General features: G+C 41.5%; 1 protein-coding gene across 2 annotated transcripts in view; it reads left to right on the top strand.

Moving 5' to 3' along the window:
- Nucleotides 1-15,285, top strand: part of pde4d (phosphodiesterase 4D, cAMP-specific) — a 184,822-nt gene that overhangs the window by 39,008 nt on the left and 130,529 nt on the right. Inside the window, exon 1 of one of the 2 annotated variants that reach the window (XM_079689445.1) lies at nucleotides 1,478-2,330. The exons of the other annotated variant lie outside the window; for it this stretch is intronic. Within the exon in view, the coding sequence (XP_079545571.1) occupies nucleotides 2,032-2,330 (299 nt within the window). The 5' untranslated portion in view covers nucleotides 1,478-2,031. Of the gene's footprint in view, nucleotides 1-1,477; nucleotides 2,331-15,285 lie in introns of those variants that run through there. 2 annotated transcript variants of the gene reach the window in all.

Raw genomic sequence — 15,285 nt, 5'->3', positions numbered from 1 at the left:
TATGCCTTTTATCTGCTAATGTACAGGAGGAAGAGTGATAAACTGTCTGTCTAGTTGGTTTACATAACAGTTAAAGTTTACAGCCTAAAAAACATGGAGCATTTTTTCCCCTTTTATTCATTTGTATGTCAATTTGCACATTTCATGGTGATGCCCTTAACTCCTAACAGTCATCATCATGTCAACCACAACACAGAGAAATACTGATAGAAATGTGTGTGTAGTTGTTGATACATTGCTGACAGAGGGAACTACATTTGAATACAGATTTAAGAAATATCAGTTTTTGAGCATGTAATAAGCATGTTTTGTCTTGACTATATTACAAATATATAATAATAATATAATATAGTATTTATATTATTGAATTGATTATGATTATGATTATTAGTAGAAGTAGTTTATTTGCATTAATTATATTTTTATCTTTTTGAGGCTAGTATTTGGCAGGAAATGCAGACGTATTCACCATACCATACTGAACGACATACATGCATATTTACCCCTTTACCTCGTGACTGCATAAAAAAGTAACTGTGTTGATAATAATAATAAACAGGAATTATATTTGCAAAGTAGCCTACTTTGTTTCCAAAAAAAAATGTTTCACTCCTGTCGGTTGGGGGGCGGGGGGGCTCAACTCACAATGTCGCTTGGGGCCCCAAGTTGGCCAGGGGCGGCCCTGGGTATTCACTTCTGCTGTTGCATCAGTGCATCGCTGTGGGGAATATGGTCTCCCTGTAAGTGAAGGTGGACCAACACAAACTTCTCATGTGTTCATGAAAGGAATACTCGTATTTCTCTTTGCACTGTCCTGCCACCATCTCATTTACCTGTCACTTCTGTTTATAAGTTACCTTATTTCTGAGATGAAAAAATGTCTGCCTTGTAAGCAGACACGATTGCATTCCCCTCACTTGTTAGCTACCAGAGTAATGGGCCTGAGCAGCAAGGCGAGTGTAGAGAGAGAAAGCAAAGACATCAGACCACTTTCCCTGGAAGTGATGACAAACATAACAGAGGTTTAAGATCGCTTCATGTTTGCGCTCCCCTCTACCCCACATACATCACGGGCACATACTGACCCTCTGTAACATGTATTACTGTCAAGGTGAGCTTTTTTACATGCTGTGTCTTTAATACCCGTTCTTACTGATACCTTCTCATATGTTTAATTCTATAAAGTGTATTTCCACTTCTTCAACAAACTGATAGTTTTGTGAGAAGCTGCAATCTTTATTGGTCTATAATAACATAGGTTGTTGTTATATGATTTGGCCACCTGACTCTCTGCCCACTCCCATCTCCTGCTCTTCACTCCTGGAGGATTTTAGGGGAGGTGCTTGGGGTGGGTCCCTCATGTTTATGTATCACTGTGCTCCCTATATCCCGTCGCAGCCTGTTCCTTCCAGGGGACTTGAGTGGAAGGACAGTGTTGGATGTTGTCATGTCCGCATGGTTTTATGCACATCGTGGGCTCAGTTAACCAGAGCCGCGGGGGTTTGCATGACATTGTGGGGACACTCTTCGTCTGTGTGGACTGTCCTGGATAGCTGTTACCGTCGCAGCAACAAAAGCACCTTGCTGAGATGGGCGTGTACGGAGAACGCTGGGAATATTTGGAAACCGGACTAAACTGAGTTCCTCCTCGCAGCTCTGGGACACTTCTCCCCTCTCCACCGTAGTTCTAGGTCTCCCTCGTGATGTGTAAATGGATTAATGTGTGGCTCTGTTCAATGTGTTTCTGCAGGGCACTGAGGATAAAGTTGATGGAGTTTAACTCAATACGTGAGCCCCAAAACTCAAACTGGAGGGAAGTAACCAAGAGTAACTAAAAGTTGTTTCTATTACTTAAAGGTTTATAGTGTTGCATTCGGAGTATTTTTTTGGTTTCTAAAAACACACTTTTACTCGGAGTGGTGTTAACCCCCCCGGCCCCCCTCCCACATCCGCCTCAAAGTCATTAAATTTGAATTTAAAGTGTTTATATTTATTTTACAAAAATATTTACGAAGCGACGTTGCGAGGAGGATGGACCCTGCCGGCGGGAAAGTGGGCACGGCGACGTTGGCCACCGGCGGCGGAACCGGCGTTAGTGCGAAGGCACCGAAACATCTGTGGAGGCAGCAGAACCAGCCCGCGCTCTCTCCGCTCCACCACGCGCTGGTAGTGCGCAAGAACGACCGCGTGAGACAAAGAGGCTTTTCGGACACCGAGAGATACCTCAAACCGAGGAACATGGACCGGACTTACGCTGTGGACACGGGGCACCGACCCGGGCTGAAGAAATCCAGGATGTCGTGGCCGTCGTCGTTTCAAGGTCTTCGACGGTAAGGGCAAAGAGGAATACCGCTTTTGCTCGTCTTGTGTGTCCTTCTAATTCCTCTCGATGAAGATGGGCGTTGTGTGCATGACAGACGCGCGAGAGCGGATAAGTATTTTGCCTCGTTTTGAGTCCTAACTTTGAGCAGCTTAAAACATTTGTTGGTTAAGCCTATGCTTGACCTCTGTATAAGATCACTTTTTGTCTCGTTCTGTCGAAAACATTTACTATGTAGCGCACACTACTGTGAATGAAAGAAAGGATGGATAAAGTACATGGTGGGTAAATCCAAGGTAAAAAAAAACAATGCAATATAGTCGCAAAATGATCTTCACTTTAGATTTGTGTACGCTTTTTTCACACCTGCCATCTAATAACTTAGATGTTTTTAGAATAAAAGAGTTCATAGGCGCACACAGTTGACTGTTCAAATTAGGTCAGAAAGATGTGTCAGCCCGAAAAGAAGAATATGCATGCATTTGTTCAAAAATCAATAGGAGTCTTGGTAAACACAGTTATCTTATTGTTTTTATGTTCATACCTATAGTGAGGGAACTATATGTGGCATATGAAGAGATGCAGAATGAGAACAGATACTGATGGAAATTAAAGGTAGGCGTGAACCAGAGGCAGGTCACAGGGATTATTCAGTCCCTTTATACCTTTTTTAAATAGTGTTAAATGAGGTTCTAGTGATTAATACCACTGAGCTTTGGGATCACTGGGTAGCCTAGTGTTTCTGTTTGTCAGTGAAATTACTCTCTGCTGTGTTTGAGGGTAAGCGATACAATAGGAGGGCTTTACATCATCACTAATACAAGATGACCACATTCCCTGAAATTAACCTCACAGTAATCTGACTCACTACAAATGACTACTTGGATAATGTTAGTGCATGTATGACAAGTGCTCTCTCTTTAGACATTGCTTGCACCTCAGGATTTATCAGAGTTGATACGATAAAATGACAGCTGTGATTTTTGCAGTAATAATAGTTTTAGTGAAGGCTACCTGGATAAAGACAGGCACAAAAGCAGCTTTGCACACTGACAGCCCGGATGTGTGGGGAAATGTTCTGCTCTAATTACTCACTGGTTCTGGGAAGGAAGGAGAAAAAAAAGAGAAACTGAACTGAAATCTGAGAAGGTCACCTCAGATCCCTAGCTTGAGTGATTGTTGCGGATGTAATCTTTTGTCAAATGGCTTGCTAGTTTCTTTCTTTCTTCCTCTTTTAAAAAAAGTGGTTGTAGATATGAGTGATACTTGCCTGCAGGAGCAGTCAACTCAAGACTGCACAGTGACTTGCATGGTCGACAGAATGGTCCCTAACGCAGTGGCAGAACAGTATCAAGGAGAAGAAGCCATAGAGAAAGAGAGAGAGAGGGAGGGAGCAATGAGAGCACAGATGGAAGTGACATTGCAAAGTGGTGTGCTGGACTAAAACACCCATGTGATGTTAAAATGTTGCATTGAATTCATAATGTATTCCAACAAAGATTTAACTGGAAATGTTCATGTAATTCAACCACATTCAAGATTATTAACACTTTTTTCCGATTTGCTTCAGGGGGTTAATTGCACATAGATTAACCCAAACAAATCAAATTGTGCACAGGAGGCTAATTATGTAAGAGGCACATTTCACTCCAGCACATATTCAGGAACACTAACAGCAGGCGAAATCAAATTTGACCCCTTTTACACCATGATCCCAGCACACCATTATTTGCAGTTGGTCGATAGTGTTATTCTTATTTAAACCTCTCCTGCCTTTGGGACTAGCAAACTACTCTGATAATATGCCACAATAACAAAGCAAGTGATTACGCGATGCACAACATATTGCAAGACAATAGGAGCAGCAGCTGTTGTGTGAAAGCAGAACAGCTGCAGTCAAAGTGTGTATAGTAAAGGGATGCAGCTCTATCTCAGAGTTACTCAAGTATTTTCATTTGATGTAAATAACATTCCACTGAAACCTTAAAAATAGCACGTTAATAAGATAAGGAAGTGACATATTTGTAACATTTGTAATCCGTTGTCATAAAAACAACAGTGTTTGGCACATTCCCTAATTGATTGTGTTGATTAAATACCAGAATCTTCCCTCTTGTCTTTGGATTTAAAGGCCTGTGACAGATTTTGCAAGAAAGACAGCTATTTTTTCTCTATACTGAAATCGTTTAAGCATTTAAACATAAAGGTGGCGCTTTAGCTTGTGTTCACATTAAGGCTCCACGTTAAATTGACTTTTCCAACCAACAAGGGATCAAGTCACATATCTTCCTATAGAAATCTTGGCATTTAAATCATGTTTATGCTGGAAGTAAGTAAGTGTTTATAAGTAATAAACAAGACTTATTTAATGAGTGTAACAGACAGATAGAAACAACTTCAAGGGGTATGTCCCCTGTAGGAGAATAGTAACATGAGCCAGCTACTTGCTCAACATACAGCTGACGTCAATCATGCATATGGAGAGAGACAGCATACTTCCCCCAGATGACTATGGATGTGGCTGTGTGTGCCTGAGCGCCTGGTGTGCCAAGGTCCAGCAGCCCCAAGGTAAAACACATCACCCAAATGTGTCACAATGTAGGCTAGGCCTGGGCACTGCTCAAGGCGTCTGTGAGACCTCAGCATGAATCTGGAGCATCCTTTGAAGAGGAGATGGCAAGCTTCCCATTTCTCTCCAGCTGCTTGCCCGTCCATGCCATGGGGGGCTTCTTTATCTGTCACTGAAGAGAAGGATCATGACTTTTGTTGTCTCTGTCAAATCAAATTTAAGATTGGATGATATACTGTTTGAACAAGTGAACACCAAAACAAAAAAGGATAGATCTTGTAAAGAGAAGGAAGAAGGGATGGAAGGTTCTCCGCTTGGACAATTTCTCTCAGCAGATTGGAAAACGTACCCTTGCTCGCCCCTACTATGCTGTTTTTAACAGCCGCTGATTTTCCTTCCGCCAGTCCTCCTCCTACTGTGACTGACTACTGGAACTTGGCAGTGAGGTTTTTAGCCGGTATGAAGCATAACCCCCGGCTGTGTCATTAGATCCTAAGGGTGTTAGTGAGCGAGTCAGAAAATGCTATTTGGTACTTGGCTATATATAACCACGGCCATACTTGCAGTCATACTGCATATATTGCTACAGAACTGGCACGATACACATCTACTGTATGGCTATACTCCCAGGCATGTGAATCATTTCCAGATCATGCTTATGAACACATTGTGGACATGCTTCCAAACTTTTAATTAACAGAGATCAGCATCACACACAATGTAGCTCGGGTAATGTTTTAAAATTGTGAGATGTTCTTCTGTGGTTACTGTCACAGTATGAAAGGCTGGCAGAGTTGATAATTATGTGAATGCAGCGCCTTGTCTGGGTCTTATTGACCCGTTCATTCAGGAGGAAAAAATATGATGAATTGGAAATGTTCCTTAGGCGAGTGTTTTGACTTACCTTGGCTTTGAAACAGGAGCAAGTGCAAGTCATTGATGCAGACAGTTTAAGGGAAGTACATTTTGGTCAAACACGGAGTAAAGCCACAGCTGCTTAAGAGAGAGCCAAAAAGTCATTTGGAATTTGTTATTAGGGGGTAGTGCTGCAGCCTTGATCCTTATCAAAATCGTGGTTGCAGATGTACAATTAATATCAATACTGAAAAGACTCATATTGAATCCAGAAACTATTTGTTTTATATACAGCTATAGATACTGAGTTTCTGCATGAGGAAGGGATTAGATTTCTCCCCCACGTCAAGTTTTTGATGCATCTTCTGGGATAGGTTTCCCAGATGCATACACACGAAACAAATGCATGTGTAGTAATGAATGGAATACGGTTATATTCGATTCCTTTGTGGAGGAAATATGACACAAAACACTCATGGGAAACCGTACAAATCCATGCCACTTGACAGATACTCAGGAACCATTAGCCAGTGTACAGTCCCTATTTCAGTCAATCTTCCTGTCAGTGACTTATAATTCCATCATGAAATGACCTGCTTTATGTTAAACTCTGTTCAAAAATGTCCGTACCTGCATCTATAACACCAGAGTGCACCATACAACTCTGACCTTTCATTCTAGATGATTTATTGTATACATATTCAAATCAGATAACAAATACTTTTTATTGCTTCATAAAAGGACAACAGTACATTCACAAAATTGAAAATAAGACCCAATAGACCTCTTTAAAATTACATACCATAATCTAAAGTAAACACATACAGTGCACCTTAGGGCCAAAGAAAGCATTTTCTGAACAATTTGCAACAATGTCTTTTAGTAATTTACTTACACTTTATTGTTTTAGTCCTACGCCTAAAGGTTTAAAAATCTTGTTAAATGTTGTGGCGATAAAAGCATGCTTCACACATTTTTGCCACTGCAGTGAAAGTTTAGCAGCTTCTGATGCTTCTTTGTGAAGCGTGCAATGACAAATCTGGCTTAAAGGTTGCTATCAATCTCGATCTCACATCATATAAAATGGTAGCAGAAATAGCTTTCTGTGTTCTCAAGTTATTACAGACAGTTCTCTGATCATTAAATGACCCAACTACTCTCAATCACAACCGCATTACAAGGGAACAAATACAATCTTGCAGGAGTCAAAGCAGATACTGTTGAACATTTTATTCCTAACTTATTTAGGACAAATCTCTTGTGGTGCAGCACTGCTGTAAGACACACAAAATTGGCTGCTTAGGGAACATATTTGTCCAATGCGATAACTGGACAATGTCCAGCAGGAACCGCAGGCCAGTGATTACGACTGCCTCTATGAAAACATTATTGCTTCAGAAGAGTGGAGCTGTGCAGAAATGGGGATATCTCAAATACAAAACAGAGCTCCAACAGCATATTTGAATCAGGGAGGATTGGCCATATAATTATCAGCAGGAACAGGCTTTTTTTTTCATTGCTCTCATCTGGCTTGCCTTTCCTCACTGGTCATCTGCTAGGCTAATAAAATCCATGGAATCCATTTTGAAGGACAGCCTTGGAAAATGCTACGAGCCAAAGCCTCTCTAGACTGCCTGCTTGATGCTGGGTGATTCCCTGAGCTCTTGGCAGGCTGTGCTGATCACATTACACTCAACAGGGGGATAAAAACTCTAGCTGTGCTAGTGACTGCTCTGGTCTACAGACTTGCTGATAGCTTGGATAAAGACCGTACAGACGCATTCATTATTGATTGTTTCTGTTAGGTTATCTGTATCAAAAACGGTGTATAGAACTAAGAACACATTCATTTATTGACAGCGTTAATTATTAAAAGACACATGGTCTTCTTAGGGAAGAACTCTACTCTATTGCATCTACTTATATTAATAATTGCTAAACTTGTTTTCAAAAAGTCATGAACTACTGCAATGTGAAACACTGTCTACAGTATGCCATACATGAGTAGGTATGTGTTTTAATAAAGATAATAATAATGTTTTATTGAGCTAACTAATTTTCAGTTTTCAGTTTATATCTTTGAATGGTTAATTAGTAAGGAATACATTGAAGGTCATACTGTATGTCTCTTTTTACCTTTAAGATTGGATAGACAGATGTTGTACTGGTGATCAGATTCTTTGTGGAGGTATTGGTATTTATTATCAGTATGAGCGGGCAGGAGTGATATTGAAAAGAGAAAAAAAAACAGTTCTGTGCACACATGTCATTTTTCAATGGCATGCTGACAAGTACACACATTACTGAGCAATGCATTTCCTCCCATCCAGTAATATCACATGGCTGCAATTGGGTTGCAACCAATGGGCCGTCGTCTAATACTAACCACCTGCAAAAATTATTCTGCTGACAATCAACATCCTGATAGTAAGTAACAAGTTTTCACGAACAAGAGCAGTGTTTTTAATAAAGCGTTGTGGGAACTGTCAGTCCCATGCATGGTACTTGGTTTCTCAGATTATTTCCCTCAGCTATTGATTTTCCTTTTCTTCCTTTGCCAATTCTCTTTCTTTCTTTTTCAACCAGTGCATTCTCTTGAGACATAATATTCTTTTCCATCTCCTGATTCACTGACGCAAACACGAATAACAGCATTGGTTTGCACACATACCGACAATAGTAACTCCCATGCTTTCATCTTCTCCCTCCATCTTCCATTTTGTCTTTTTCTGCATCTCTTTTGTTGTCACACTTGTTGTTTCTATCTATGGATCCCCCTTCCCTTTTCAGCAGATTGGTTCTGAACACATTTATAAAAGAATATTTGCTACATTGCATGAATGGAAAAAGCAGAAATTGAGGAAAGACGATACAAAAATGTGCGAGGTACAGAGTGGGGTTGCTTAATAATGGCAAGAATAATGTTGAATTATTTTGGAAAACATGCCCAACTGATGACATGCATAAATAATGTATGGGTCATCATTGTTCCTGTGGATTTACTGTGTTAGAAAAGCAATTTGCCATGCTTCATATTAAATCAGCTGTTAAAACCAAACCGACCGGCTGCAAATAAAGCTTGTTTATTCATATTTATTAAATATTTTCCAAAATTGAGTAAGAAATTCTGCTGAACATAATAATGGACAGAACAAAAGTGGATTGTGCGTCAGGAGTTTTCTTTTCTTTTAGGGGTAATCCACTGTACCTGACATGAATTCAAGATGAAATACTTAACTGATAAAAGCCTGCAAGGTGAGTATCTTTGATATTGAAAACATTTTAGGTGGAGTAGCAGTTTAAGACTGTGTCTTATGAGATGATTTCATGTTACTGTGGGGATTTGACTATCGAATAAATCGGCCCAGAACCATTTGCTTATTAACAGCTGATGGATTTTGGAGCAGACCCATGGGAAAGAGTAGAGTGGATGGTCTTAATGGCTTCTATTACAGAGCCATTAGTAGAAATGTTCAGATTGTGTAGCGATCTTTGTTTTTGCATCAACATAGAGACTGTGAAGCTGTACATTATCCAGGTCTGCTTTGGTTATCACCTTGAGAATGACTGTGAGCTACACCATATATATAATGATGTGGACCCATTTTGTTTCTTCCACATCATTATTGTAAATGTTGTGTAAACCTGGACTGTATTTTTCAAAGTAATACTCTCAAAAACACTTTGTATTAGCTGAGGAAATATATATATGATATTGTAGCTCTGGTATTTCTTTATCTATGGTAGAAACATTTAATATACTAAACCCTTGCAGTAGGGTTGAAAGGTGTCTCGGAAGAAAGTGTCAAACTCCTTGGAAACTTCTTAAACTACTCCTACTTCCAAGCCCACACAGGAAGAATATTTTGTATTAAATATTTTGGGTTGAGTGCTATTCCTTTAACTTGTCATGAGCATGCACAAATGGCCAGTTTTTTCTTTTTGCATTGGTGCTTTTGGTCTTTCTTTTTAGGTTATACGGTTCCACTACCCGCTGTCACATACATTCAGAAGTGTCTGAACAGTATTCATAAACACCCACTGCAGCTTAGTGGTCCTGTTGTGTCTGTTACTGTTGACCTCTATTAGCCGCTATTCTACTCTTCCATCCTCTTTGCTGCTATAAACGGATCCGTCTGTTCAATTTAAATCTTGCATTGCAACAGGCTCCATATGCGAAGTGTCTCTCCTGGCCCAGTTGTGGCATGCTGACTGTCTCTCTGCCTGAGTTTGTTGTTGAGTTTAACATTGGCTACCTGCATTAATACTCACTTCTGTCTGGGCTATGACTTTAAATGTCCATGACAACAATTTGATCAGTCTGAGCCACGCCTTGTGAAGTCTGAATCCAAAGACGAATATTTTGCCATAAACATCACAAATGTCAATGTCACCCCCACAGAAAGTAGGGTCTAAAAACCGCTAAGTAAAGACTGTCGCTTTCACCTTTCACAGACACCTTCAGCAGCTTTTCAGAGTAGACAGAAACTAGTCCCTACCTGCCAATCTTATAGAGTGGGAGTAATAAGGATGGAAAACCTGAGGAAACCAGTGCAACCTTTGAGCCCCCAGTAGACTAAATGTTGACAATGACTTCCACGCCTTCACTTGGGCTGTGAAAATACACAGCACAACTTCAGGGCCAGTTGAGCATTAATTGGATTTATTAGGTTGGAAAGAGATCTGTCCTGTATTGAGGTGAAATATAATCTGCCTGCAATTTCCCTTAATGCTTTCACGGAAGTTCACGGTGCTCATTTGGGACATAGTCGCCATAGCTACAGTAGTTGGGGTGTGCTGATTTCATTAGTGATGAGATCTCATGAGGGTGATTTGAGGAGAGTGAGCAGAGTGCAGGAAAGAGGAGTATAGGGAGATTATTTGTGGAGTGTTGAACAATATGACAAAGTTCTTGTCAAAATTCATTTGAATCAAGAGCTTAACTGGGAGCTCACTTTATTGAAAAGTTTGCAGCATTTCAAATGTAAGGTTACCCTTTGAAGCTTTTGAACACTACTAGTGCTTAGGGCTGCTTGATTATGGCAAAGATCATAATCACGATTATTTTTGGTCAATATTGATATCACGATTATTAAAAAAAATTGAACAGTATCTTTGTAACAGTCGATTACCCTGAACTTTAAGTATAATTCAACTGCAAAGTAATCATCTGAAGCCACATATTTTTCAACTTCCCCACGGCATTTGTCATATAGGGCAGGCAGTGCATATCCGGGGAAATGATGCAGAGATGGCATCGAGTAACGCTTGTCCATAGTGTTAACCAGTTGTCCATAGTGTTAACCAGTTGCTTAAACCCCTGGTTGCTAACCGTGCTAACTGGGCACATGTATTTAGCTATGTAGAATGTGATGGCATCTGTTATATCTTTGTGTCTGTGCAAGCTGGTTGAGTTGGCCGTTGTACTGTAAAGCGCGTCCTTAATTGATGACTGTGAAGTTGTGGATGAATTAGAGGGGGCACGCTCGTGAACTGTCAACGGGGGGGGGGGGCGGGGGGAACCTCGCTGCAGGGAAACTGTGGACCTCTGTCGCCTCTCAGCGCAACTGAAATGATGACGTTTAAAAAAAAAAGCGGGCCGGGCCGGAATTGGTTTTACCTTTCTTGTTCACGAGTTGCTCTTGTTCTGCCATCTTCGCTCGCGCTGAACTCACACAACTATTGTCACTCACAACCTGGCCGAGAGGGCTTTTAGGGAGGGGCAAAAGCGCACGCAGCAAAATAATCGTTTTATTTTGATTACGTTGTTTTCGTAATCGTTGCAAGACAAAATAGTAATCAAGATTAAAATACGATTAATTGCACAGCCCTACTAGTGCTATGTTGTAGTCATGTTTTTGCAAGTGGGTTCCTATTTTGTTTGTAATTTATGAGTGCATGATGGGGCACATGACAATGCAATACACACTTCCGGCCGAAACGCTGTAAACATTGCACAATTTGAATGTTAACGAAAATCGGCTGTGCCTCAAGAATGCACACAAAGCATTTTTATGAGAAACACAGTTTTTTCACTCATTTGAAAATCATGTCAAGCAGTGGCGGCTGGTGGAAATTATTTTAGGTGGGGCTATTGTAATGGTGAATAAACCACACGGGGAACATTTTGAGAAATGACCCCTTAAATTAAATTTGGCTACACCATTTCATCGTTGCTGTTGTATGATTGGTGTTTAGCTACGGTATTTAGCGTCTACAGCACCTCCGCTTTTAGGGTTGACGTAGACCCAAACGTCGCCCGGAGGTCCCCCGGAGGTCCCCCGGTGTTGTTACGGGAGCTGCTGCACTAGCTAACGCTCCACTAGCTAACGCTACAGTACATTAGCAAAACAAACGCTTATTTATTTTGCAAATGTTGCGGCGGGCTTCAAACACGTTCCCCTCCACTGGTTTCAACTAAGCACTAAATTAGATGTTTTCCAACCAAATACGGTTGAACTGACACTTCCCCATATTAATTTGTAAGTAGATTCGAAGATACATGAGTTTCTGACTGCCGCAAGCTGAAGTTTGGTTGCTAGGTTACTAGCTGGGTGTTTCCGGGGGAAACAAAGTTAGTGATTACTGGTTCCATGTTGATTTAATTCAATACAAATTGTTGGGGGGAACTGAAAGGCTATTACCGTACTGGTTACTTTGCAGCCCGGACATTTCCCCCAAAACACATTTAGACGCTATCGCAACACAGAAGTACCTTTCAAATCCGATCATTTTTAAGAACTTCTAAATCATATTTAAGACCTTTCTTATTTTTTTGGTCATATTTAAGACCTTTTTCAGGACTTACATTCAGATGATCAAATGTAAGACTTTTTAAGACCCCGCGGGAACCCTGAGGAGACTAAATACGAACATTATATGCAGACACAGACGTGGTTCAGAAACAAAGAAATATTAGAAAACAGACCATTAAGGCAAAACATCTAGTTTGATGGATGCTGTCAAAACTCAACAACAATAATGTGTGTGTGTGTGTGTGTGTGTGTGTGTGTGTGTGTGTGTGTGTGTGTGTGTGTGTGTGTGTGTGTGTGTGTGTGTGTGTGTGTGTGTGTGTGTGTGCGTGTGCGTGTGTGTGTGTGTGTTTATTTAGCACGGGTACATAGTATCTGTCCCCGGCTGTTTGAAGGGCAAGCATGGGAAACAAAAGACACTGTTTACCTCTTTGCATCCAGCTAGTCACACACAAGCTGTGTCCCAATTCAGAGGCTGGACCCAGCCTCGCAGTCCGCGGAGGACCCAGCTTGGGTCCTCCAAAATGAGACGATCTACGGAGCATGTCCTTGTACGTCACCGGCAGTTACCCCTACATTTTGCCGCCCCCGTCACCTAGCAACCAGCTGCAGTCACAAGTGCCGGTAATAATTTCTGACACTAGGCAAAATATTTTCAAACTGTTTTCAAACTGTTTTCAAAACAGTTTTCAAAACTGTTCAATATGGAGTCAGATCTAGCTGTACTTATTTTGGTGTTATATATAATGAATCCCAACAATATGAAAACCAAACAGGGTTTAGAAATATTTTCACTTCATATTATTTTATGTATGTAATATAAAGAAGACATCTCCAATTGCCCGTATATTTAAATACACAAATTAAATAGGTTTACTTTTCTTTCATGTCGTTTACTATTTGGGTGAGTTGAAACCCCATACTTACATTTAAAAAAGAATCCAGCTGAAACCGTTGTAGCCGTTGATGGGACGTTTAACGTTACAAGCCATATATCTTTAAAAAAACTCATTCGTCACCGTCACCCGTTGCATCCTGGGATATGGTACACCGCGGAGTGTACATCGGATGTATCCTCTAAATCTGGGGAAAGAAGGCTGCATTTGCGGGCCGCATTCGGAGGAGTCTTGTCTTTTTTTTAAAATTGGGACAGCCTTCGTTTGGCGGAAGTGACATATGCGGTCTCCGAATGCATCCTCAGGAGGATGCGGCCGCTGAATTGGGACACAGCCAGGGGCGGACTGGCCATTGGGAATACCGGGAGTTTCCCCGGTGGGCCGGTGCTGTGTGTGGGCCGGAGGGCCAAAAAAAAAATATATATATATATATATTCTTTTTTTTTTTGCCTAAATCCCACCGGCCCACATTTGTAAGTTTTCCGGCCACTCCCTTTTTTTTTTTTTGCTTACCTAAATCCTACCGGCCCACATTTGTAAGTGTTCCGGCCCAGCCAGCCCAGCCCAGTGGGGTGTGGCCCACTGGGCTGGGCTGGGCCGTTTTGATAGGCTACCTATGTTCTATCTATCAGATAGTTTAACTTTCACACATCAGGCCCGTAGCAGCTGTCACTGCGCATTGAACGATCAGGAGTGAGTGACTGAGAGAGGGGGGGGGGGGGGGGTTGGCAGGGAAACGGGGTTCAGGGGAAGTGGCTGTACGGCTGTACCCGTAGGATAGAAAAGGGGGAAGTGACGTCTGACTCAGAGGTCGCGCGGCTGTGGAGAAGAACGTGTTGCCCACATTCTGTTACTGAGTTTAGGCTAGTTAGCTAGCAGGTTTATTGTTTTGGGTGCAGTCACTTTTGCCTCCACTTGCTGTTCAAATAAATGTTGAAAGAAAAAGTAAATCTGTTTACAGTTCTGTTTTATATGGGTGTTGAAGAAGAAGAAGAAGAATTGGGAGGGATGAAACCCTCTTTAATGGTCACACATGCAGAGCACACAGCACACACAGTGAAATGTGTTCTCTGCTTTTAACCCATCCTAGTACCAGGAGTCTAGTACTAGGAGCAGTGGGCAGCTATTTTACAGCGCCTGGGTAGCAATGGGAGTGAGGGGGGAAGGGGGGTGTCCGGTGCCTTGCTCAAGGGCACCACGGCAGGGCAGGAGGTGAACTTGGACCTCTCCAAGTAGAAGTCCACACTCCAAATGTAGGTATGGTCGGGGACTTGAACCGGCGACCGTACGGCTCACAGTCCAAGCCCCTACTGACTGCCATAGATTTAATCCCTAATTTTGCTCTGAAAGTGCACCAGATTGATGCATTTAACTTCAACATTTAAAAAAGAAAATCCCGGGGGAGCTTGTCCCCGGACCCCCTAGAGGAGGTGAGGTCCACCACCTGCCCACACCCCTGTTAAATTGTCTCACCCACATTGAGGATGCTTCCTACGCCCATGTTTTATTCCATGTGTCAAGTCAGGCAAATTGGGTCAAAAATGTTATTGCATCAATGATCTGTTAACATTAAAATCACTAAATATATGCTGTAACTATTTTGCTCTAGGCAACTCAAGGGCTCAGGTAATGTGATTACTATATGAATAATTGTCCAAAATAACATAAAATGCATAGGGTTTTTTGTTAAAGGTGACATGTCATGCTTTTCCGGTTATTACCTGTCCCCTTGTGTGTTATGAAGGTTTTTCTGCATGTAAACGGTCTGCAGAGTCAAAACCCTCAAAGTACACCCTGTCGGGAGTAAGACTCTTAACACAAAAAATACTTCCCCAAAACGCCTCTTTGGTGAAACGTCATCATCCATTTGATTCTTCCGGGTACGTGCTTACG

Source organism: Notothenia rossii (genome assembly GCF_949606895.1).
Source record: "Notothenia rossii genome assembly, chromosome: 6".
Taxonomy (NCBI): Eukaryota; Metazoa; Chordata; class Actinopteri; order Perciformes; family Nototheniidae; genus Notothenia; species Notothenia rossii.
The sequence above is the reverse complement of the archived record's forward strand: the minus strand, read 5'-3'. Positions and strand labels throughout refer to the sequence as shown.